The sequence below is a fragment of the Agelaius phoeniceus genome, chromosome 3 (assembly GCF_051311805.1).
Source record: "Agelaius phoeniceus isolate bAgePho1 chromosome 3, bAgePho1.hap1, whole genome shotgun sequence".
NCBI lineage: Eukaryota > Metazoa > Chordata > Aves > Passeriformes > Icteridae > Agelaius > Agelaius phoeniceus.
In genome coordinates, this window is record NC_135267.1 from 18,619,187 (window position 1) to 18,641,915 (window position 22,729).

The 22,729-nt window shown below is 35.2% G+C and overlaps 1 protein-coding gene across 14 annotated transcripts in view; it reads left to right on the plus strand.

Annotated features, from left to right (window-relative positions):
* The window catches only part of ADGRB3 (adhesion G protein-coupled receptor B3), a 448,324-nt gene that overhangs the window by 414,402 nt on the left and 11,193 nt on the right, over nucleotides 1-22,729 (plus strand). For 6 of the 14 annotated variants that reach the window (XM_077174780.1, XM_077174786.1, XM_077174784.1 and 3 more), the window contains 6 exons: nucleotides 1,714-1,812; nucleotides 2,124-2,295; nucleotides 8,780-8,875; nucleotides 10,223-10,262; nucleotides 12,816-13,459; nucleotides 13,618-13,731. In XM_077174780.1, coding sequence (XP_077030895.1) covers nucleotides 1,714-1,812; nucleotides 2,124-2,295; nucleotides 8,780-8,875; nucleotides 10,223-10,262; nucleotides 12,816-13,459; nucleotides 13,618-13,731 — 1,165 coding nt within the window. Of the gene's footprint in view, nucleotides 1-1,713; nucleotides 1,813-2,123; nucleotides 2,296-8,779; nucleotides 8,876-10,222; nucleotides 10,263-12,815; nucleotides 13,460-13,617; nucleotides 13,732-15,812; nucleotides 22,728-22,729 lie in introns of those variants that run through there. The other 8 variants (XM_077174787.1, XM_077174791.1, XM_077174790.1 and 5 more) reach the window with 4 other exon arrangements.

Consider the following 22,729-nt stretch of genomic DNA (forward strand, 5'->3'; position numbering starts at 1 on the left):
TCATCATTTGATCCCCTCTAGAAAAGTGATTGTCACTCATTCCTCAAGTATCTTTTGCCAGCCATTCTCAGGAAGGCAACTTCATTCTTCCTGGCAAACACTCAACTTATATTTGTCAAAAGTTTAGTCAGAAGTTCAGTCCTAGGATTTAAAACAAGGGAATGGGGCAAAATATATTAACTCCAAATGCTTTTTATCACCTTAATAAGCATATGGAGAATCAACAAGTGGGAAAAAATATGTTGATGGATCTCAATCACAACCTCAATCCTTATCCTGCTAAAAGACGAAGCGTATGCAAATACCCAGGCTGAAAATTTACATTTGGTTTATACACACATTAAGTTCTATTATTATTTTCAAGATCCAGAGCAGTTTTGTAGAGGTAAAGAGAATAATCCAGTCTAATAATGCTGAAGCACTGCAAGGCAAAGACAGAAAGTACTTTCACAAGCTTAGTTCATACTTACCCAAGGCATTTTTCTAGTTCATTCTTTAATCTGTATTTTTAATTGATACCAACTGATGTGGATTCACTGAGTTATTTTCTCACCCCAAAATCATCTTATAAAAGGTCTTGGTTCTCACTGTTTTCTTACAGAAGAAACTGCCTTTTTATGTGAAATATACTTTGCACTTTTTAGTGGAAAATCTTCATTTAGTTTTTCAAAGTGGAAAATACTGGAGTTCAATGTTGTTTTGGACAGTATGTTAAAAGTCTTGTGAGTGCTGGATTTGGCAACAGCAAAGAGTTCAGTTGGTTGAAATATCTGGGGAAAAAACCCCAAAATGTTATTTATCTTCACCATGCTGACCACTTTCCAGCTGGAAATAAGTAAAACATCCTTCCTGTCAGCTATGTCACATCTTATTCAGCTGTGGTTACTCCCATTTCTGATAGCAGAAAGAGAAGGAGTAGGAAAAATATTTTTTTAGTTGATTCGAGAAGCTGATTGCATGCTGTATGGAAAACTTAAATTCCAGGTTTTGTCCTTTAACTCTCCTGACAGGTGCAGAGGTACAATTGTCTATGCAAAATGCTTTGAGTTTAATGCTTGTGTACTGTGTTGTATTAAAAGGCAAAACAGGTCACCCTTTTTTGGTACCAACTGATACTTATTTCATCAGTTTCCATATGTTTCAAGCCCTGTATTCAGACCTTCACATGACATGAATAAATCCATTCCAGATATTAATGGGCCCTGCAGGTCACTTGTAAAAATCTGTCTATACAGACATACTGATTTGAGGCTTGAATAAATTTTGCAGGTTTCTTTCCTTATTAATGTTTTGTAATGGTCCATAGTTCACACTTCTCTTTTAAGTGACCTGTGCTCTTTCTCAAGCATGTTTGGATGCAACAGTTTTTCATCAGGTCTGAATAGAGGGATTTCACTTTGTGTGTCTATACTAGCACGTGCTTATGTTTACTTCAGTGTACTGAGCAGTTTTTGATCACATTTGGGGCCTTTTTTAGATTAAGTGGAAGAAATAGAGTTTGCATGAAATTAAGCCCCATAACATTAACATGTAAAGCTAACAGTAATGTAAAGTACGAAATACAGTTTTGCAACAATATAGAGCATTCATCTTGAATAAGTCTACTTACTTTTTCTGCATGACGTCATATTTAAAAGCTAAATTTCAGTAGCAACGTTTTTTGGTGACAATTCAATATTTTGTTCTTTTTGTGGGTGTTCTGTTTGTTTGCAGTCAGATGAGTGAGCCTCATAGCGGTTTGACGCTCAAATGTGCCAAGTGTGGAGTAGTTTCAACAACAGCTTTGTCAGCCACCACCGCCAGTAATGCCATGTTAGTCCTGATCATTTACATCTTCTTGTTACAAATCTTATACAGTGCATGTGAGACAATAGTTTGATTATGACAACTGTGTTTGCTAACACTGAATAAAGTGCTAAGCACATTTAAATACTTTTTTAAAAATTGCAAATGAGTTTATTAACTGAATACAGGATATTCTGTAGAATGTAAAGTACAAGTGTTACATTCTTTTCTATGATTTTCAAGTTAAATTGATAAAGTGACATCCTTAAATATGTTTTATTTAATGGTGAGCTTTTAATATTTTTTTCAATATGCTGCTTTTCTCTTTTTTTCAATAGGGCATCCCTTTGGAGCTCCTGTGTGGTGTTGCCACTTCTAGCACTGACCTGGATGTCTGCAGTTCTGGCCATGACAGACAAAAGATCAATATTATTTCAGATACTTTTTGCAGTATTTGATTCATTACAAGGCTTTGTTATTGTCATGGTCCATTGTATTCTCCGAAGGGAGGTGAGAAATGGCTTCCCAGTTTTCCAAAGGGCTGTGCTCCTGTTAATCTCTCAACTGCTCTTTAATGTTATATACAGCTTGCTCTGCAGAAATATATTTCATAGAAAGAGAAAAATAATTTATGGTGACATGTATAGGAACAAGTGAAATAGAGAAAGAGCAAAAGGGGAAGAGAGGGAGGAGATAAGTTAATTCCAAGTGCAAAATATCAGTATAAAACTTTACCAACTTAATTCAAGGTGTCTTTTAATCAGTCCCAAGTACAGTTGATTTCTAAGTGTTAGTCTTTCCCAACGAGTACAGGAAAAGATGAACATGAATGCCCTTCTGAAGCCCTATCAAAAGCTATAGATTTTTACACTCTAAAACAGGACGAAACACAACATTTTTTCAGCTTATACTGTCCCTGAAAGAGGGCACAAGGAGATGATGTGTTATGTTGGTGAAGATCTACCCTTTCAGATCTGCAAACTCAGGTACATACTAAAGTTATGGAGACAGCAAGGATGAAGACAGATGAGTGCTGTGAGAACAGCAAGGACTGGCAGTACCCTGGCCTGCCCTTCACAGCTCAGTGCCACCTGCCACAGGATTCATCACCACTGAAATCTGATGGCAAAGCTCCTACAAAGGTGCTCTTTAATCTGGCTCTGGTGACAGCTTCTCTAACCTGCCTAACCTGCTAACTAACCCCACATTTTATTGAGATGGGTTTGAGACCAGTGGCATAAAGCTTTGTTGGCAGGTCTGTGGTAATGGGGCTCTCCATCAAAAATGAGCAGGTGGAGCTGGACTGGAGAGTAGTTCCTAGTCCATGGGCATACCTATGTGCTATTCATTTATCAACTTCAGGATATTTACCACACCTGTAAACCAGATTATAATGTACAGCATATTTCCCTGGGATGGGCAAGAGTTATTTGAAAACCTCAGGACTAAAATATAACTAAGGAAGATGTTTCAAGAAAGGTTTATTCTCAATGCTGAGTGAGGAATCTCACACAGGGGTGTCCCTTTTCACCACTGACACCCTTTAAACACTGAAATTCCGTATATTAATGAAAAATAATTATGAGTAACATAATTTATTCAGTTCTTTCAGCATTGTGCCACTTTGCATGAGATTTATATCACTATCCTTCACAGTATGCATATGTGATTATCTTATCAAATAATTACATTGTGCTGAATCTTTCTCAATTTAATCACTCTGTTAGGAGTGATGAACTTTTGTATTTCTTGGTTTATCAGCTCTCATATTGGAAGGAGCTTACCTCATTTAATACCTTTTCTTCTTTCTTCCTTTGACTTTTGTTTAGGATAAAAATATATGCAGAATAAGAGATAATACTCAAGAAAAATCTATTTTATGTAGAACTGTCTTGCAATCCCCTTATTTTCTTCAGTAATTTCTTTCCCAATATGATTTACATCTGGGAAAGAGGGTAGTCTCATCTGTAAATCTGAAAGCACTCATTTCATATATTCTTTTGGTATAATGGTAAGACACTTCATTGATTTTTAGTACAAAGGAGAGTGGTTTCATACTGGTTTTCCTCTCTCTGAAATTTTTGTGTCCACTGGGATTTATTAATTAGCCTAGAAAGGGCATACAACATCCCAATTACTGTCCTAGGGAATAATTTTTATTTTAAAATATATACTTTTTGCTCAAGGTTGCATGTGAAAAATTCGAAACTAAAGCAGTATGAACAACATTATCTTTCACAGTCATAGAATATTGTCAGTAAGAGGAGACCCATAAGGATCATTGAGTCCAACTCCCTGCTCCTCACTAGACTACCTAAAACTAAACCATATGACTAAGAGTTGCCCAGACACTCCTTGAACTCTGACCATGGTTTGGAGCCACGACCAAGTATGTTCCAGTGGCTGACCATCCTCCAGGCAAAGAACCTTTTTCTAATGTCCAGTCTAAATTCCCCTATTCCCCCATTCATTTCTTGTTCTTCTAATTACATTTCCTTCTGTTGCAGTTCCATTTTCATGTGTCTTTTGTAAGGATCCAGAGAAGCTGAAACATATACCTGGTTATCAGTCATTGATTTTGTCAAAAAAACCCAAAATCTGTGAAAAATTATTAATATAACTTAGCATAGCACAGTATAAAATAAAATTTAAAAAATTAGAAAGCAGTAGTTAAACTTGCATCAGTGCAGTAATGCAGAAGCTTATTTGGAAAAAAATGTATTTTGACTGTTGATGAAAGATTAATATCAACAGATATCTACCAACAATTCCCTAAGCCTTGAATTAAAGATGGATTTCCTAGTCTAATGGCAGCTCTTTGCTGCAAATGCTTCATTCCCAGGCAATACTTCAATAATGTTGAACATCTCATAGAAACATTCTTGTCTGACTATATTCACAGGTAGGACTGTGGTGATTGAGGTGGAATTAGTCTTTTCGATATGTAAACTCAATTTTCAAATTCGTAGGATACCTTGACTGGAACCGCTTTTAGCTCACTGTTTCTAATGTAAGCAATATGCAAAAGTTATAAGTTAAAAAGCTTATGATTCTAGAGGAATCTTTTCTTTAGATTTATGTGTAGGAAATCAGCTAGTTATGGTTTATTTTGTTCACTGCTTGTTTAGCAAATCACACACACACATATATATATACATATATATATATATATGTATATATGCAAAGAATCCTTACTCTGTTTAACAACTAACAGAAGTTGCTCCAGCAAGTCAGTCTTAGCAGTTACACATTGCGGTTCTAACACGGAAATTCTAGAAGAAAGGCATTTTATAAAGCAGCTAAATAATCTATTTACGTGGTGTTTTTAAAAAATTGCCTCATGAGAAGACTTGCCAGTGAGGCCCAGAAAGCACCAAGGTTTGATAAGGTTCTGCCTTGTCAAAATGGAGGAGATGTTTCTTCTTCAGCCGTGACAACTTAGGCAGAAGTCAATGTACAGAGACATCTTATTCACTAATCAGCAGTTTATCTGTAGCCAAAATTATGATAGTGGTGTTGGTGGAAGACAAAGAAGCTTAGGTATATTGCTGATTGAACTCTATTTTACAGAACACATTTAATTTTCTTTAGTCCTCCAGATTTAAACTGCAAACTGGTCAAAACACTTGAGGAATTAATTAAGGAGATATTTTTCATATGGGAAAAAAAAAATCATAGAAATTTCTTCAAGAAGCACAAAGAAGTTCAAGCTGATGCTCTTGAATCAATTTTAATTTCAAACCTATTTGGTTCAGTTTGTAGCAGCAAAGTCAGGTGTCTACTACACAGAGAGAGATGTAAGTCCAGTAAGTTATGTTTCAGTCTGATTCTGGAGTCTGGCTTTCCAGCCCCAGAGACCCTCAGGTGAGTACAGGCCAAGAGAATGGCCATCATGCAGAGTGGGCAATGCCATCTTTGCACTGCACATGGTGCCTCCCAGCTGAAAGAATAGTCTGGTACTTCTGGTTCTCTGCAAAAGCATTTAGCTCTGCCAGTGCCTGTCAAGGAAATCCTGCCAGAATATTTGTCACTCTTGATGACAGATAGAAAGCTATCTCAGTTATAGCCAATAAGATTGATCTAATATTTATAGCATGCCGGCATAGGCAAAACAATAATTCTGACTGTCAGGGGGAAAAAAATCTGGGGAGGAATATATCTCCATAAAATTCAAACAAAGAGGACAGCCCTGCTTTACTATGCCTTTATTGTCATTACATCACAAAAAGAGACAGACTTCTACAATTATATATAAAAACCCCTTTTTATTCTCTTAGTTGTATTGACATAAAGATAAATGATGGAAGTATTTGTTACTTTCTCTAACACACTGTATTGAAGACCTTTTGTGACAGAAGCTGGGTTAGGAAGCCAGGGATTTTTACCAACTGAGATGTACAAAGAAGAAGACTGTGATTTCTCTATTCCTCTCCACCATCAATTCAGTGTCTTTTGGAAAGGCATTAAATCTTTCTATACTTATATTTCCTAACTTCAAAAAAAAAATGATACTTTTTAAGCATAAGACCTTTCATAGAATATTTGGAAATTTTGGAAGAACAATGCAAAGTAGTTAGATATTATTGCTTCGTTTTGCCTTCTTATCCCAGAGAGCCTAGAGCTGTTTTTTTTTTTTTTCCTCACCTTCCTGTTTCAACACCTAATTGGGCATTGGAAGATGGTGATGGATGTGTCACAGAACGATACAAGGGGTCAGCATTGAGGCTTATCTATCTCAGCAAAACAGTTTGCCTGATCTGCTTGAACACAAGATGCTTTAAAGCTGATTTGAATCACGCTTACTAACTTATGTTAATGTTGGTGATGGGAGGAACCCACATGTAATTTTTTCTTTAGCTGTGCTCTGCAGCGTAGAGAGCATTTGGATTAAATTCATCGTTGGCGTCTAGAGCCCACATTTCAGAATTGCTGGAGAAAAATAAAAAGTACATGAGTAGGGCAAGGGTAAGTTATAAAAGCTTGGAGCTGGTTACTGTTGCTAAGGAAACTACTTCCCTGGTATCCGCACGTTCATCACATCTGTCTCTCCTTCTCTGCCTGGCTCTAAGAAAATCTTGTAACTTGATGTTAAAAGGCAGTGGGGAAAACAAGATTATGTTTCAAAGTAAAATGTAAAGACAGCACAGTCTTTACATACTCAAACAACAATTTTGAACAAGCAGTTTAGAAGAGCAAGTTGATATTTAGAAAGTTCAACCATTTTGATTCTGACTTGGGTGAGGACATCTAAAAATTGAAACATATGTCAGCATCCTGGATAATGCTACATTTTACATTCTGTTAACATGTTCAGATCATATGCTGCTTGCACTTCAGAAGCATTGTAAGAAACATGCACATTCAAGAGGATCCTAAAATCAAGATTCACTGCTTTAAGTAGAAGGCACTGAAAATATGACATGAGTTCTTGAGATTTCTAGACCTATTAGAACTGGGGAACGTCCATGAACAAAGAGTCCCAAAAATTAGGAGGCCCACTGTACAGAGTGGAGTGAGATAAACAGTATGTTCTGAAGTAACTATGCTTTGGAGTCAAGCATCATGTGCCTGGAGATGAGATTCAGCACAGCTGGGGATGCTTTGAAGGAAGCATTTTTTATTTTATTTTTTGTCAAATCACTGTGCCAGTGCTTATCCAAGAGTATAAAACTCTGAAGTGTGACGTAACTTTAGCATTGATAAAGTGAGAGAAGACTTGGATTAAATTTGCAACAACTGGGAGATGCCAAATTAAATTAACATCAAAAACATGGAAAACCAAAGCAAGTGTAGTGACCTAAAATCACAATCTGAGTTTCAATACAGCAAACTTTAAATTACAATGTGTGGTAAGGCTTGGTGTTTTGAAATCAATCCAAACCTTCCCACCTTGCTTCATTCTTCCTTCTGCCCTATTTTTGCTCCCTCCACCTGTAGCAGTCACTTATCGAGACTGCAAAGCACTCCTATTCATTTAAGCGTTGAGCCCTTTAATAAAATGCTTGCTATTTAGAATTTTTTTCATTTCATTTTTTCTTTTGTGATGGCTTCTAAACAACTCACATTAGAATATGATACATTTAAAGGGGACCGCTCCTCACCAGCAACAATTGATGAATTATCCTCTTCTGCTGTTCACAAAATGTCCATGAGTAGAAGAAAATTTTATCCCTTTTAATTATTCTGAATAAGATATCAAGTAATTTTTACAGATAATAAATGGAATTCAGTTTTTTATAGGCATTTCATTCATAGTACTTTTTATATTTGAACAAGCAATTGGATCACCCAACCAAGTTCTTGTTTCCCAAGTCACATCTTGCTTTTGTACTTTCAAAAAATCTGTCTATGTGCAAAAAGTCCACTTTTCTTCGTGTGCTCACATTGAAGATACTTCTCTCATCTGGAGAATTTTACTCCTAGAAGAGATGCATTAGATTCCCTGTACATGGAGCTGAAGATTATTATTGGAATCAGTATTGTCTTTCAAACAGACTTATTCTTTAAAGTACAATTAGGAGATTAGAATATTTGTTAAGAACTGATTTCAATAACTGTCTGGTTACAGTAACTGTAAAGAACTGTCTTTCAAGAATCATACATTTATCAAGAAGATACACTTTATCTTGCAATATTAACAGTTAACAGTATGTCTATTAATCTTGTTATCAGACATTTACCAAAGTGAATAAGACAAAGCCAAATACTATCACCAAGACAAATGTGGCTTAAATACCATATAATCACTGTCTAGTAGCTAATTCTGGCCATACATAAAACTAATTCTGTGGTCTCTATGTGATAGACTGACAAATTTATAGCAGCCACAAAGTATAACAAATGTATGAAATGACAAAAATAGCCATTTATGTTTATTGCCTCTGATTTATGAAGTGGGCTAAAGAAAAGTCATGCATCATATTCCATATGGTTTAATTTAATCTCTGCTAGGAGTCTACAATGTTTCACAAGAATCAGTATATTTTTTCCACAGGTTCAAGATGCATTCAGATGTCGGCTAAGAAATTGCCAGGATCCAATCAATGCAGATTCTTCAAGCTCTTTTCCTAATGGACATGCTCAAATCATGGTTAGCTTTTATTTTTTTCTTTGACTATGAATTTAGTGTTCCTAACAGAAAGAAAAACATACTGTGTTGTATGTGACAAGTTTGCATGGCTGAAATATTAACACCTAAGCAAAAGACTGTTTAGGTTATCATCTGCTTGCTTAAATATCTTAGCTAGTTTTAAATTATTGGTGTGTTTATTTAGTGGAGCACAGTGACTTGGTATCTTCCACCAGTGTTCTGTAGGACAAAAGAATCTTAAATTAGAGAACAAAAAAGAATTTAATAATATATTGTGACTTTTTCTAGTGTTGCTGTAGAGTACTGATGCATTTCCCTTCCTGAGGTCTTGAAAAATGTTCTCAAACAAGATGAGGAGAAAGTGCTAGACATTCTACAGGGGAAATCTATTTAGTGTGTTAAATTAAGAGGTAGTGAATTTTGCTAATATTATTAGGTAATATATTAATACAACATAGTGGTCTCTTCACTTTGAACACCAGTTTGTCATTGACTATAGTGGGGTCAGAATCAGGCCCTAAAGACATGCAAGGCTCAGCAAGAATGCAAGGTACAGCAAGCAGATGCCCTTCAAATGATGAATCAAAAAAAGAATTTAATGTTTGGACTTCACAAGCAAGAAAGAGATCAGTTTTGCTGAACATTTAGCATGGAACAAACTTCTTGTGAAAATAAAAAGTAAAAAAATTCTCTAACAGAATAGTTTTGTTTAACTGGGAAGTGGGCTTTGTTTTCGAACTGTTAAAATTCTTCCTTATTCTCACAATTAATTTTTGAATAATGAAATAAATAATAGTTGTTTTCAGGGAGTACAAAATTTTTATATGACTACATTAATAGGAAGAAATTACAGAATTTTTCATAACATAAGCACTTCATTTACACAAATTAATGACGTTTCAAACAGGATGGACTATTTGAATTACACTTATTCACAGTAATTTGTATTGCAGGCTATTTTTTCATACTTTTTTTCATAACATTACCATGAAAATCTTCCTGAAAGAAGATCTTTTGGTGAGATGTAGAAGTGATTCTTCCATATACCTTAAAAAGTATACATGGTATCATTTTATTAAAATTATATACTCTACTTCCACCTATTTTATTTTATTTTTTTCTGGTCAGGCAGCATGCTTTGAAAACCACCCAGTTATACTTTAGGAAACTTTATAAAGCTCTTCTGTTGTAAAACAATACACTTCACCTTCTCAGCAACGAGAAACCATTTTTAATGGACTATGACCCTGTAAGTAGGACATTTGGGAAGTGCTAGTTGGCAAAAAGGTATTGTGGTTTATTTTTGAATTATTAATGGCTGTTCTGTTTCACTGTTTCTTGTTACAGACTGATTTTGAGAAGGATGTAGACATTGCTTGTCGGTCAGGTAAGAACATTGAGAGAGTGTTTAGCCAACAAATACTCTTGTACAAGTTCCTTGTGAAGTGAAAACCAGAAAAATATTGGGGTTTAGCTGTTTGTAGGAAATATTTATTCATTTAAACAAAATAAAATGTGGAAAATGATGTCACTTTGTGAATACATTATTTAATTGTGTTACTAGGGTCATTAACTAGAATTGAGCATTTAGAAAGTAGTCAAAGGTGTGACTGTCTATTAAAAAGCAAATACTTGTGGAAAGAAGATTATTCTTAATGCATTAAGCTTTCCTTCCCTGGTACACAAGCAAATGTGAAAATATCATTTTACTTCAACAACAAAAAAATAGTGTATCTTGACAGCTGTGTATATGAAGGATGCATCAATTTGCATTCATTTTAAAATGGGTATGTTTTTTAGGACTCTAAGTGAAATCAACAATAGTTTAAGCAAATTAAGTTTTATTCCACTTTAATGAGAAAAGTTGCAGGTTTTAAAAATATATTTCAGTAGTGTGATCTTTAATCAGTTGGCTATATTTTTTTCCATATATTAAAGACAACAAATTTTCACCTATTTATTTGCCAACCTTGTTTAAATAGTGCAGTATAAAATAAATTACTATTTAAACTCTACAGAAGTATTTTAATCTAGGAGATATTTCCAAAGGACAGTTTTTCCTAGGGAAACAGTCTTGCCTAAACACCCTCAGTTTTCAATAAAGGGAGAGTGTGTCCTCTCTATGGGGTGAGTCAGAGCAGAAGCCTGATTTAGCTCTTCTGCATCAGCCACCTAAAGGACACTTTCTCTTCACTGGCTAAATGCAGAGCCAAGAAAGCTGATCTCATTAAGGTGAAGTTTGAGTTTCCAGTCACCCACCTTTAAAAAAGTGCCAATTGAGTTTCTTGCTATGTAGACTTAGTTCTTCCCTACAGATCAGTTTTAATATGCACATGTATTTTGAAGGAATCGGGGTAGTGCATTGTAGCACAAATGCCTGTGTGTCACCACCCAATGCAGACAAAAATCCAGCATTGATCCATGTAGTTCCCACTTCAGTGATAACATAGCTCTGCAGTACAGAGGGCCTTGCCAGAGGTGTCCTAAAGGAGATTGACTTTGAATGCTGTTATGAACAGGCTTTACTTGATAAGCATTTGAACTCACTTTCTGATAATGAAAAAATTTAAGGATAGATCACTGTTTGAAATGTCTGAACAAGTGTCACTGGAAACAATGAAGCAGACACTGAATTCAGGTATTTGTGCACTGTTGTTTAGAAGAAAGTCATTATTTTCATAATGGAAAAAATGAGAGTTAGTTTAGTGTGAGGAAGGAGAGTCAGATGTCTTATGAGCTGCTTGGAAAAGGCAGTGAACTGACAGGCGGGTGCTGGGGGATCTGGGTCATCAGAGCCCTTGGGCAACCAGAATCTATGCAAATGTAAAACCTAGATACTTGAGTCTGTCTTTCTGTCTCAGTCCATGAGCTGGGTTTTGTTGTATAAAATAGCACTGGTGTGAATGAAAATATTTTCAACCAGGACCAGAAAATCCCTGTAGGCAGCTGGAATAAGTCCAGCAATTGGTTGCTTTAATTGTTTTCTACCCTTTTTCTTCCATTACAGATTTTGGATTACAGACGTACTTTTTTTTTCTTCTTCTTCTTCTTCTTTTTTTTTTTTTTTTTGTTTGTTTGTTTTTTGAAAGATGAATAATTGTGATTGAATAGCTGCTTTGCTTTTGAAGCCATTCTTCAATGCTTCTGGAAATTTTGAATTTTATAACAGGATTAGTAACTTTTACATGTAAACCTCGCCCCCAAAAAAATCATTGAATGTTGCTACAAGTTTGACCAGGAAGGTCTAGGCCTAGAACAGAAGTGGATTATGACTCTGCTATAAAACATGTTTATATTCTTTATAACCTTTCCAGATACAGTAAAATATTCTATCCATACCAATGGAATTTTTTCCCAGTGTGGTAATTCTTTTGTCACTTTTATTTAAAACATAATTTAACAGAGAAGAGTTTTTAAAAGTCAGTGAAAAGGAACATTTAGGAGTTTAGGAACACATGCTCACAGTTATAGTCTTATGATGGGTCATTACAATGGGTTGACAAAATGATTCTGCCTTACAATCTGTTTGACATTTTCCAGAAGGTTATGTGGAGTTAATAATGGCAGTAGGGATGTCATACTGTATTTTTTTGGAAAACCCTTAATGAGTTCCACATGGCAGGCTTGTGCTTAAGCTCTAACTCACCTAAAATCTATAGAAGTCAGTAGGAACAAATGAAGTGGTTTTAATTCGTATAAATGACTGAAGTTAGTCAGAGATCAGTGTCAGTTATACACAGCAAATTAAGAGAACAAAAAACCCAAAATTACAGAAAAGCTTTTCCAAAAACAATATTTATAACATGAAAGCTAATAAGTGGATAGAAAATATTTTAGAAAATACACTGGTAAAAAATCACTGCTAGATAAAGCCACAATAAAAAGCAGTGTTAGGTTGATATGGTTTCATGCTGTAAGAATCCTATTCTCTGGCCCACAGTTCTGCATAAAGACATTGGACCTTGCAGAGCAGCCACTATAACAGGAACACTTTCTAGAATTTCACTAAATGATGAAGAGGAGGAAAAGGGACCAAACCCAGAAGGAATGAGCTATTCAACCTTGCCTGGAAACATCATCTCCAAAGTCATCATCCAGCAACCAACAGGTCTCCACATGCCTATGAGTATGAGTGAACTGGCCAATCAGTGCTTGAAAAAAGACAACAGCGAGCTGAGGAGGACTGTGTATTTATGCACTGATGACAATTTGAGAGGTGCAGATATGGACATAGTCCATCCTCAAGAGCGGATGATAGAGAGCGACTATATAGTCATGCCCCGCGGCTCAGTAAATACCCAGCCATCCCTGAAAGATGAAAGCAAAATGAATATAGGCATGGATACCTTGCCTCATGAAAGGCTGCTGCATTACAAAGTTAATCCCGAGTTCAATATGAATCCCTCTGTAATGGACCAATTTAATATCAATTTAGACCAGCATCTTCCCACCCAAGAACATATGCAGAGTTTGCCGTTTGAGCCCCGCACAGCAGTGAAGAATTTCATTGCTTCAGAGCTGGATGACAATGCAGGATTATCAAGAAGTGAAACTGGATCCACAATATCAATGAGCTCTTTAGAGGTCAGTGGTGCATAAACAAATTGCATGCTCTGGTGTTCTAATTTTATGGTAAGAAAATAAATTGTGTCTTGTGTCTAAGGGGTGAAGCTAATGTTTTAATTCAGTATAAATTATTGTTTGGGATCATACACTGCTGTTCATATTTCTCTTATTATCAGAAGTGTTTATACCTAGAAAACAAGACTAAAGTTTCAGAGCCAGTCTGTATGAAAAAATATAGTTCTGGAGATTTAACATTCCACACGACTGCCGAGGATTTCGTGACCTACCAGGTAAAGTCCACTGGAAAATTCTGTGTTGCTATGAGAAGAAAAACTATTCCTGCAAGATAAAAGTGCTAATCATTGGCCCTACCTGCAAGCACATGCAGCTGAAAATATTTGCCGTTTTATTGCTGACAATCATATCTGTCTCAGATATGATAGGTCTGATTCTGCTCTCATTGGTGTAAATCTTGGATTCTTCCATCCAATAGTTCACCATTTACTAATTTAGTTTTTTTTGCATGTGCATGCAGGCATTGGTACAACTGATGTGTGCAATAGGTACAGGTGGGCTTCGTGTGGAGTATCATAGATTCCAGTCAGATTGCAAAAGTGAACTGAAAAGCCTTTAAAAGGCTTTCAGTTATTACCACAATCTGTCTGTGGGATTTAAGCATTTTCAAAGTGAAAACTGTTGAAATAAATGGTTAAGACCTAAGCATCAAATACTGCCATTCTTATTAAGCTTTTACATGTGAAAGCCAGTAGTGAGCTGGAGTTTATTTCATACTTGGACCTCCTTAAGACCTGGGAATACATTTCACCAGCATGTCAGATGTTGTGAAACATGGCATTTTGTGGGACAGAGAAAGACAAATGAGAAAAACATGGTACTCATTCTCTGAAAGAAGTCACGCATGGAGAAAAATTCTACTTTATTGTGCGAACTTGAAGCCATTAGCCATGGCTCTACAGTGTTTAGACCCGTCTGCGTAGGGAAGAAGAGACTCAGCCTTATTTTTCAATTTTTAGATGCAACTGTAGCTGATACTTCATAAATGGTGGATACTTATAGATGTTTCTTTTAAAATGGAATTGAAGTTTGATGAAGATGAAGTTTTATGAAGAGTTTGGGCAGAATATCAGAATTTAGATTCTTTTTAAGAGATATCTTTACAGGCTTTGAAAGCAAAATATTTTCTGTGCTGTTTATATTGTGTGTGTACTACAATAGGTTTTTACAAGAGTTGATTTAACTTAAAAATTATTAGAAAATGAAGTGTGCGGATCTGCAAGGAATCAAAAATTATCCACGTTTTGGTTGTTGTTAAAGTGAATATGTATAATCTTGAAGAAATTTTCAAAATTATTTCTAAAAGATAGTTTAAATGCTTGCCTTTTCAGTTCTCAGACAGGCTCTTTCAAAGCAAGTCTGCATTGTTAAAGAAATTACTGCCCTCAGTTCAGGTATATTAGTTAATAGATCTTGGGTGATGCACAGGAGTTCTCAAATTTAATGCAACCCCAGAAGCAGAATAGATAAGGTCACCTTCCAGCAGTCTCCTCTCCCAGCTATCTACAATTCCATCTTTCAGATCATTTTTGTCAGATACAGAGGCTTAAATCCAGTCCAGTTAATATTAGACATATGGATATGTGAGGAAGATTCATAATTCTTTGAGAAGATGGACATATTTGCCACCAAACCTCCACCAAACTCTAAATAAATTTCTGGTGATGCCTCTTTTCTTCCATTGGTGACAAAGTTCATCTAGGACACCTTAAAAAAAAAACAAAAAAACGATCAGATCTTAGTTAAGTTGTAAAAATTGTGACAATAGTTACTTCATTGTACACAAAATTATAGTTCCTGACACCACTCTGGAATATAGGTCTGAAAATTGATCAGTATAATGTACTGCTCCTTTAAAGTTATTTTTCTAACTGTATTTGTATCATATTTTAACTTTATCTCTAAGATGGGGTGTAGACACAGAATCTCAGTCACCATTCTGTATATCATTTTTACACTCAGGAGGGACTAATATATAGTAGAAAATGCAGTAAAACATTACAAAATAGTAAATATGTAGCTTCTTCTAACTTGGGAAACATACTAGGTTTAGCAGGCTGTATTTTGATCCAGAAAACCAGTTATGTTTGTAAACCTCATGAAACCCAGCATAATCCCATATATTAGGAAAAAAGCACAGATACTAGGGCAGGTCAGAAATTAAAGAAACTGTTTCAGCTTTTGTGTCTGCCTTTGTGATTCCCAAAATTACTGGATGAGGATGTGCTGCACTGAACTGAAGATAAAGATGTGCTGCACTGAAATGAAGATAGAAGCATGAAAGAAAATTGTATGTAGAAGAAAATCAGAGTCTCAAACAGATCCTGATAAGCAGATCCAGCCAGATAAAGAATGTGATTGCGTTTTTACTATGCAGGTGTGCAAGAAGCAAGGGTTGAGGCAAAGCCCGAAATGTTATTGGCTGGAAGTGACCCGCTGGATTAACTTTTGTGTCTGCCTTAAACAAAGTAAAAATGGGGAGGCAAGGAATTTGGTTTTTGGAAGATTGCAAGACTTTTCAAAAGACAGGTCTTTGTCAGACATTATGGACCAGCAAAAACTGCAGCAGGATATTCAAGATCACCCTGCCCACCTCTTTCCTGACAGAGCATGACTAGACCAGCTCTAAAGGAGAATATCCTGAGCAGCAGAAAGCTTCCCCCTCCTATCAGCTTGTAGTAGGAACACAGCTACAATATCAGCACAAAAAACTTATATCCTGACTTCTAGCCCTGAAAGGAGGATCCACCAACCCTACCATTAAATATCTAAATGTAGACATTCCCCTTCTGAATTGGAAAAAGAGCTCTTCACATTTGGCTCCCCTATAGAGTCAATTGAGACAAATAGCCATTTTTAGGCCACTTTTAGACATCTGCTCCAGGATGAAGTAAATTACATACCTCAGTGCATGTGTCTCTTTTCAGATTCCATAGAGGAAGACAGAATGAGTAGTTCAAACACAAGCACCAAACATGTTGATGTCCTAAATTTAGTCAGATGCATCCTCCTGTTTGTCACAAACTTTCTTCTAAAACTTTTTCATCTATTTTTTTTCCTAAGGAAATGCTCAGATGTGAACAATTAAATGCTTTACTATGTCTGAAGGAATTTTAGTGTGCAAAAGATAGCTTGAGAATGCCATAATATTTACATACAAGTATTGCCCAGATAAGTATAAATTTAAGGACATGCAGATTTGCAATGTGCAAATCGGTGATTTTTATTGTATTTGGTATGCACCCAACAGTACTTATGTGATTATAGGCACAGGCAGGCATATTAGCACAACACAGAGTTTCTGAGGAGGACTAATCAAACATCTGGTTAATCTCCTGAACATTCCTTATATGCATGGATTAAAACTGGCTTTGCTACCTTGGCATCAAAGTGGCTTGTAGTATGCTCCTTCAGTTCAAAGTGTTTTGATTTTAATGAAGAGAACACTCAATACAGTCTTTTGGAATGGTTGTTGTTTTGAAAATGTACACTGAGTGTTGTGCTCATTAGAGTGAAATTACTTTGAAGTGAAGTATTGCATTCCCAGACACTTAGATGCAGAGGAAAGTTAGGAGGATTAAATGTAGAGGAAGAAGCTGATCTGGGAAACATATCTCCAGAAAAAGTAATTAATCTCTTTTTATTGGGCAAAAAAAATGGATGAAGAAGTAGATACCTGTGAAGAGACTTGCATTGTTAGCTTTGTGGAAGAATGAACAGTTCTTTGAAGGGAACTGTGGTTAGCGTAGTGTGAGCAGAAATGGAAAAGAGCTGAGAGAAGACAAAGACTATAAAATATTATAAAATTAAAAACATGCAAATACAGGCAATAGAAACATTTATTAAGGGGGGGGTGGGGTGAGGAAATGTCATGTGCTTTACAAGAACAGGAAGGAAAGGACTTCACAAATTATTTGTCATGTAAAGAACTGAAATTCTCTTTCCAGTCTCTTATCTTCTTTGTTTTTCTGTCTCAGATTCTGCTGTGAGATTTTTTTGTGTAGTAAGTTGATTGTGTGACCAAAATAATCCTTCTGTATTCATTTATGAGAGCTCTTAATACGTTCAGTCAACTCTGTAGGTTCTTGGCCAAATCACTGACAAGGGACTTAAGGAAGAAAATACTGCTACAGCTGAGAAAATAAAGGGGTATGTTTAAGATAGTGAAATGCAAAGAAAAATTAAAGATCGGTAAAGAAAAAAAAAAAAAGGTGGGAAATATGGCAGAAATGGAGGAAAAACAAAATTAAGATATTAGGAAGAATGAGATAAAAACAGCAGGGAAGGAACAAGATCAAAAATACTAATAATAAACCCAATTCCCAAACCAGGAAAAGAAGGGAAAAATACAAAGTTAAAATAGTCAATTTCATCAATAAAGTACCAGAGCATCAGGCAGGGAAATAAAGCAAAATGTTGTGATTTTGATTTATGACATGAGAAATAAAAAAAAGAGAGAACAAAAATATAGAGATGAGCACCACAGGAATTTCTTCTTTATCATGTTTCCACATTGCATATATTTTCAGGCATTCTGTATCTCAGACTTCTATCCCTTCCATTCCTCATTTCATTCTTCAATAAGCTGTGGAGACAGCTCTTGCCAATTTTGTGACTCTCAGTAAAATGAAGTCTAGCCCTGTAACAACCCTCTCTTTCTTTCACTTGATTGAATAGGTCCCAGAGTCCTCTGACTTCAGAAATTGATGCAGGTTATTTTCAGGGTATCTTACAGAAGTGGGGGGTAGAATCAGGCAGAGTTTATTGTAGTAACTGAAGATGTGAAGCATTGAAATTTTAATCAGTCTTATAAAATGCAGCATATATTGTAGACTTTATATTATCATTGCCTATGTAACAAGTGCTACATTTTCCCTCAAAGCACTCAGAAACACAAAGCAAGTGGTCTTAGTTGATTAAGTAAATAAATATGCAGGCTGCTCTATAAAAACAGGGAGCAGCAGGACACAATAATTTGTCAGAATACTTTTAAAGTGAGATCTTTGAAGTTATGTTTATGCTGTGTATTGGCATACTAAATTTGCTAGTGTGTTTAAAGACTTAAAATTCCCACATTAAATTCTTTTTCCATGAAAATTTACTGCCTTTATGTCTAGCTCATATTATCAGCTAGTAGCCAACAATCTTCTATTAAAAAACTAGAGTGTTTTTCAGTTATATATACACAAAAGGCATTTAAAATCAAAACCATCTTTATATCTTCCACCTTTATATCTCTGAGGGCCAAATCAGATTTTTCTTTACTTTTGTTCTGGGAAAAAAGTCCTCCTCAGGCTAAGATCTTGTGTGTCAAATCTCATCTCAGAGCAAATTATAAACTGCTGATAATAGGACTTTATATTAATGGAAGCATGGTTATAGCCCTCTCTATAATATGGTATCTCTGGTTTCAATTATGCTTTGCACAATGAAATATATCTTTAGGAGTATCTGATGTAATTAATCAGATAGTGGTGTAATGCAGAGTAGAATAAGAAGAAAAACAGGCATTTGTCATTTTACAGACATGGAGAGGGATTTTATTAGTCTTTTCGTAGGAGCAGCTCTTTCCTGGTGCCAGCAGATTAGTGTGTGCTGGTGTATGGAAATCATTCTTCAAAATTCTATTTTTGTCCCTCAGCAGAGTTTAAAGTTGTTCTGGAATTACACAGAGAAGCTATACGTGATTAGCACAAAGTAAAATTGATTTAAAATAAATTACTACACAAATCTCTTTTCACAGAGTTTTATTTTGGCTCTGGCATGAAGGGTACGGGTTTTTTTCTACATAAAATTGGTTTTATCAATTAAGATTAAAGAGCCATAGAAGTCAGAGATGGAAAAATTCTTGTCAGGTCATCTTTTCTATCAGTGCAAGAACATCTACAATATATTTCTCTAAAACTTAGTCAAACTTCACTTTCAAAACTAGAGTGAAGGGATTCCACTGTTTCCCTTAGTAATTATTAATTTTTAATTAATTATTAATTAATTAATTCCCTTAGTAGTTTCCATGCAAAACTAATTGCATGGATCTTCAGGTTTTATACACTCCCTTTATTACTGACCCTTGTTGTTCTTTGGGGCTCTTCAGCTTGGAGAACAGATGAGTGAGGAGGGAATAGAAAACTATTATTCATGTCTCCTATAATATCAAAAAGAGGAACATCAATAAAATGTCAAAGAGATAAACAACCTAATTTCCTTCGTCATGTTTTACATATTTAAACTGTGGAATTCACTACCTCAGCACATTTTAGATTTCAGAATAAGCTCCTCCCAAGGAAATTCTGAAACTACTGAAGACTTACGGAAGGTATTGTGGTAGAAATGTGATTTTATACTTGCCCTTCTCTGTATCATTCCTGAAACATCATAGCAGGACCTGGTCAAATACAAAATACTAAATGAGGCAAACCATAGATAATATCCTTTACAGTTTTTTGTTATTTGTATTCTTTTATCATTAATACTCAAGTGAATCTCCAACTGACCCTTGGGAAAAACCCACCAACTTCTAGTGTAATTTTTGTGTTGCTAAAATAATTCTCAGTTTTGCAGGTGCATAAAGGGAACAGCTTTTTGGAAAAAAAACATATTGGTGTGACCAGTTCAGCAGCTCATTTGACACAAGGAAATTCACCCCCTTATTCCACTCAATTGCCTTTTGTCAGTTTAATGTGTAGAATGAGCTAGATGGTTGATTTCTGAAAGCATTTAGGTATGTGTGGAAAGCTCCATTTTCATCAGCCAAAAGAGACATAACAAACTTCATCTAAGAGGAAAAGAATATATGCAGTCACAATTAATGCAACTATTTTCATGGCTGTTATATATCATACAGAAACTAGAATAATTGAGTAAAATTTCAACTTCCAATTGAGACTGAGTGGAAACTCCTTCATCCTTGTAAGTTTCCTAATGACTTCATGTTTCTGAATATGTTCCCCCTCTCAAAAAATAACACTGCTGTCATTTCAGGACAATGATGTAGCACCCAGGAGGACCTGGTCGTGTACCTAGTGGTGTCAGTGACAATATTGCAAATAACTTTCCATGGTTCAGGATCACATTCATAACCAGCATCCTTTGGTTTTCAAACCTTGCAGAACTTTTCTGCTCCTGTGGCAGTTACACACATTTTATGTTTGATGCTCAGGCAGCACTTGTAACTGTATTTCATTGTATGCAGCCACGCAAAAAATGTGAAGCACAAGCTCAGGAACAGATGTTCCTTACTATATAAGTTTAAAATAAATGTTTTTCTGATAGGTTCTTGTTGAGCCCTAGAAAAATCCTCACTGAGAAAAACCTGTGGTATATGACCTGTTTAGTCATAACTGGTGTGAACCAACAGCTGAATTGAAATACTTGCCTCTCTCTGACAGTAGCACAGCTGAATATTTTGCTGTCTGATACTTATGTATTTTCACCATATAAGCAGTGATAGAGTTGTCTGGGTGCAAAACCTAATAATCCAGCTATGCCAGGAATATTTTCACTGCAGTCAAGCGCACAAAGAAATATACAAATGTTTCAATTTTACAAATCACAGTACCTAGCCAACTGAACTTTTTTTCCTAAATTTGCTGTATTTTACTTAGGATTCATTGGTATCAGGTTTATTACTGAACTCTAACTTAAATATAGCTTTTTCAAACATTTTTCAAAGTTACTTCTGTAAATTTCACTGCATTATCTGTTGTACGTGTTTCTTATTTTGTAGCCACTGAGCCTTTTCAATGGTAGATGTGGTCTAATTGTACCTTAAAAGTAGATCATTCCTCATCACAAATGCATAGATTCTCTTTAAATCAGGCCTTGATGATTAAAGATACCTTCTCCAAAGCTTTTTTTGTTGGTGGTTTTAACTTAGACTGTTATTTTATAGAGCCTCAGAAATCTTTACGCATCAGAGTGTCTACAGTGTTGCAGTAAAATTCCTGATATTATTGTGGAATGGAGCATTAAAATTTTACTACAAAACCAGACAACATGTCACAAAGTGGTATAATCAAGTGTTCAGAGACCAAACATCTTCCACTTTTTACAGCTGGAAGACTTGTAAAATCATTCCTTTCAATTTCAGGAAAACAAAGCAGCTTACTAAAACCTGCAGGTTTGTTAAACCAAATAATATCAAAATCAGAAAGATTCTTCCTCTTGACTTAGTGAGTTTGATTCTTCTTCACTGAAGAAATTAAATGCAGTGTGAAAAGGTCCCTTCACCGTGACTTAAAGTCATCATACGCTATCATAAAAATTAGGGTTAAGCTTCAAAGCAAGCCTTTTTGGGTTTGGGAGGACCTTTTTCTTCTTTAACCCTCCTTCCTGTAGAAAAATGTATCTTTTTTCTCATTCTCAATTTTTTTTCATTCTTTTCAGCTCTCACAACCTAGCTTCTTCTTTCTACATCTCTTTAATCTATTGCAAGCCATTTAATTTCCAACTTTAAAAGAAAAATATATTTTTATCCCTTCTCTATAATATTTCTGCTTCTTTTTGATATAATTTGACTTTATAATTGATTTCTTTTTGGATCTAAAAAATTCTGTGCTAAATTATTTGTAATGTGTCTAAGCAATCATATTCTGTTGCATTTTATACAAGTGATTACTTCACTAGTAAATCATTCTTGCTTTATATCAGATGCTTTGAATCAGATTTGTCATAAGTTTAAAACAAAGTCATTGCTTTCTCCATTCAGATTGCCATTGCAAACAAACAAGCTGAAGCTGTGGCTTCGGCTTGATTTTGCTGTCATTTATTCCATTAAAATCAATGGAGTTGTACCAATGTAAGCCTGATGTAGGAAAGAATCAATTTCTGTAAACCTATAAAAAGTCTAAATCATAGATATGTATAGGTACCTGCGTAAAAATGTATAAATATGATGATAATTTTCAAATACCACAGAAAGTATAGAAATATTTTATACAGCAACAGGTTCAATTGCATGCAAATAACATGCACATTATGCATCCCACTGAAATGCATTCTGGTTTATTTCAGAGAAAATATGATGATACTGGTCTAATAAACTATGCAAAGTCACACATTACTCTTAAATTATCAAGATAAAAATCTCTATCTTCTTACAAAATACCTAATATATACCTGATAGGAACAAAAGAATGTTATTTAGACTCATTAATATGATTTGAATAGTCCCCTTGTTAATAAAACCTCTTTTTTCTTTTTTTTTACTGCTTA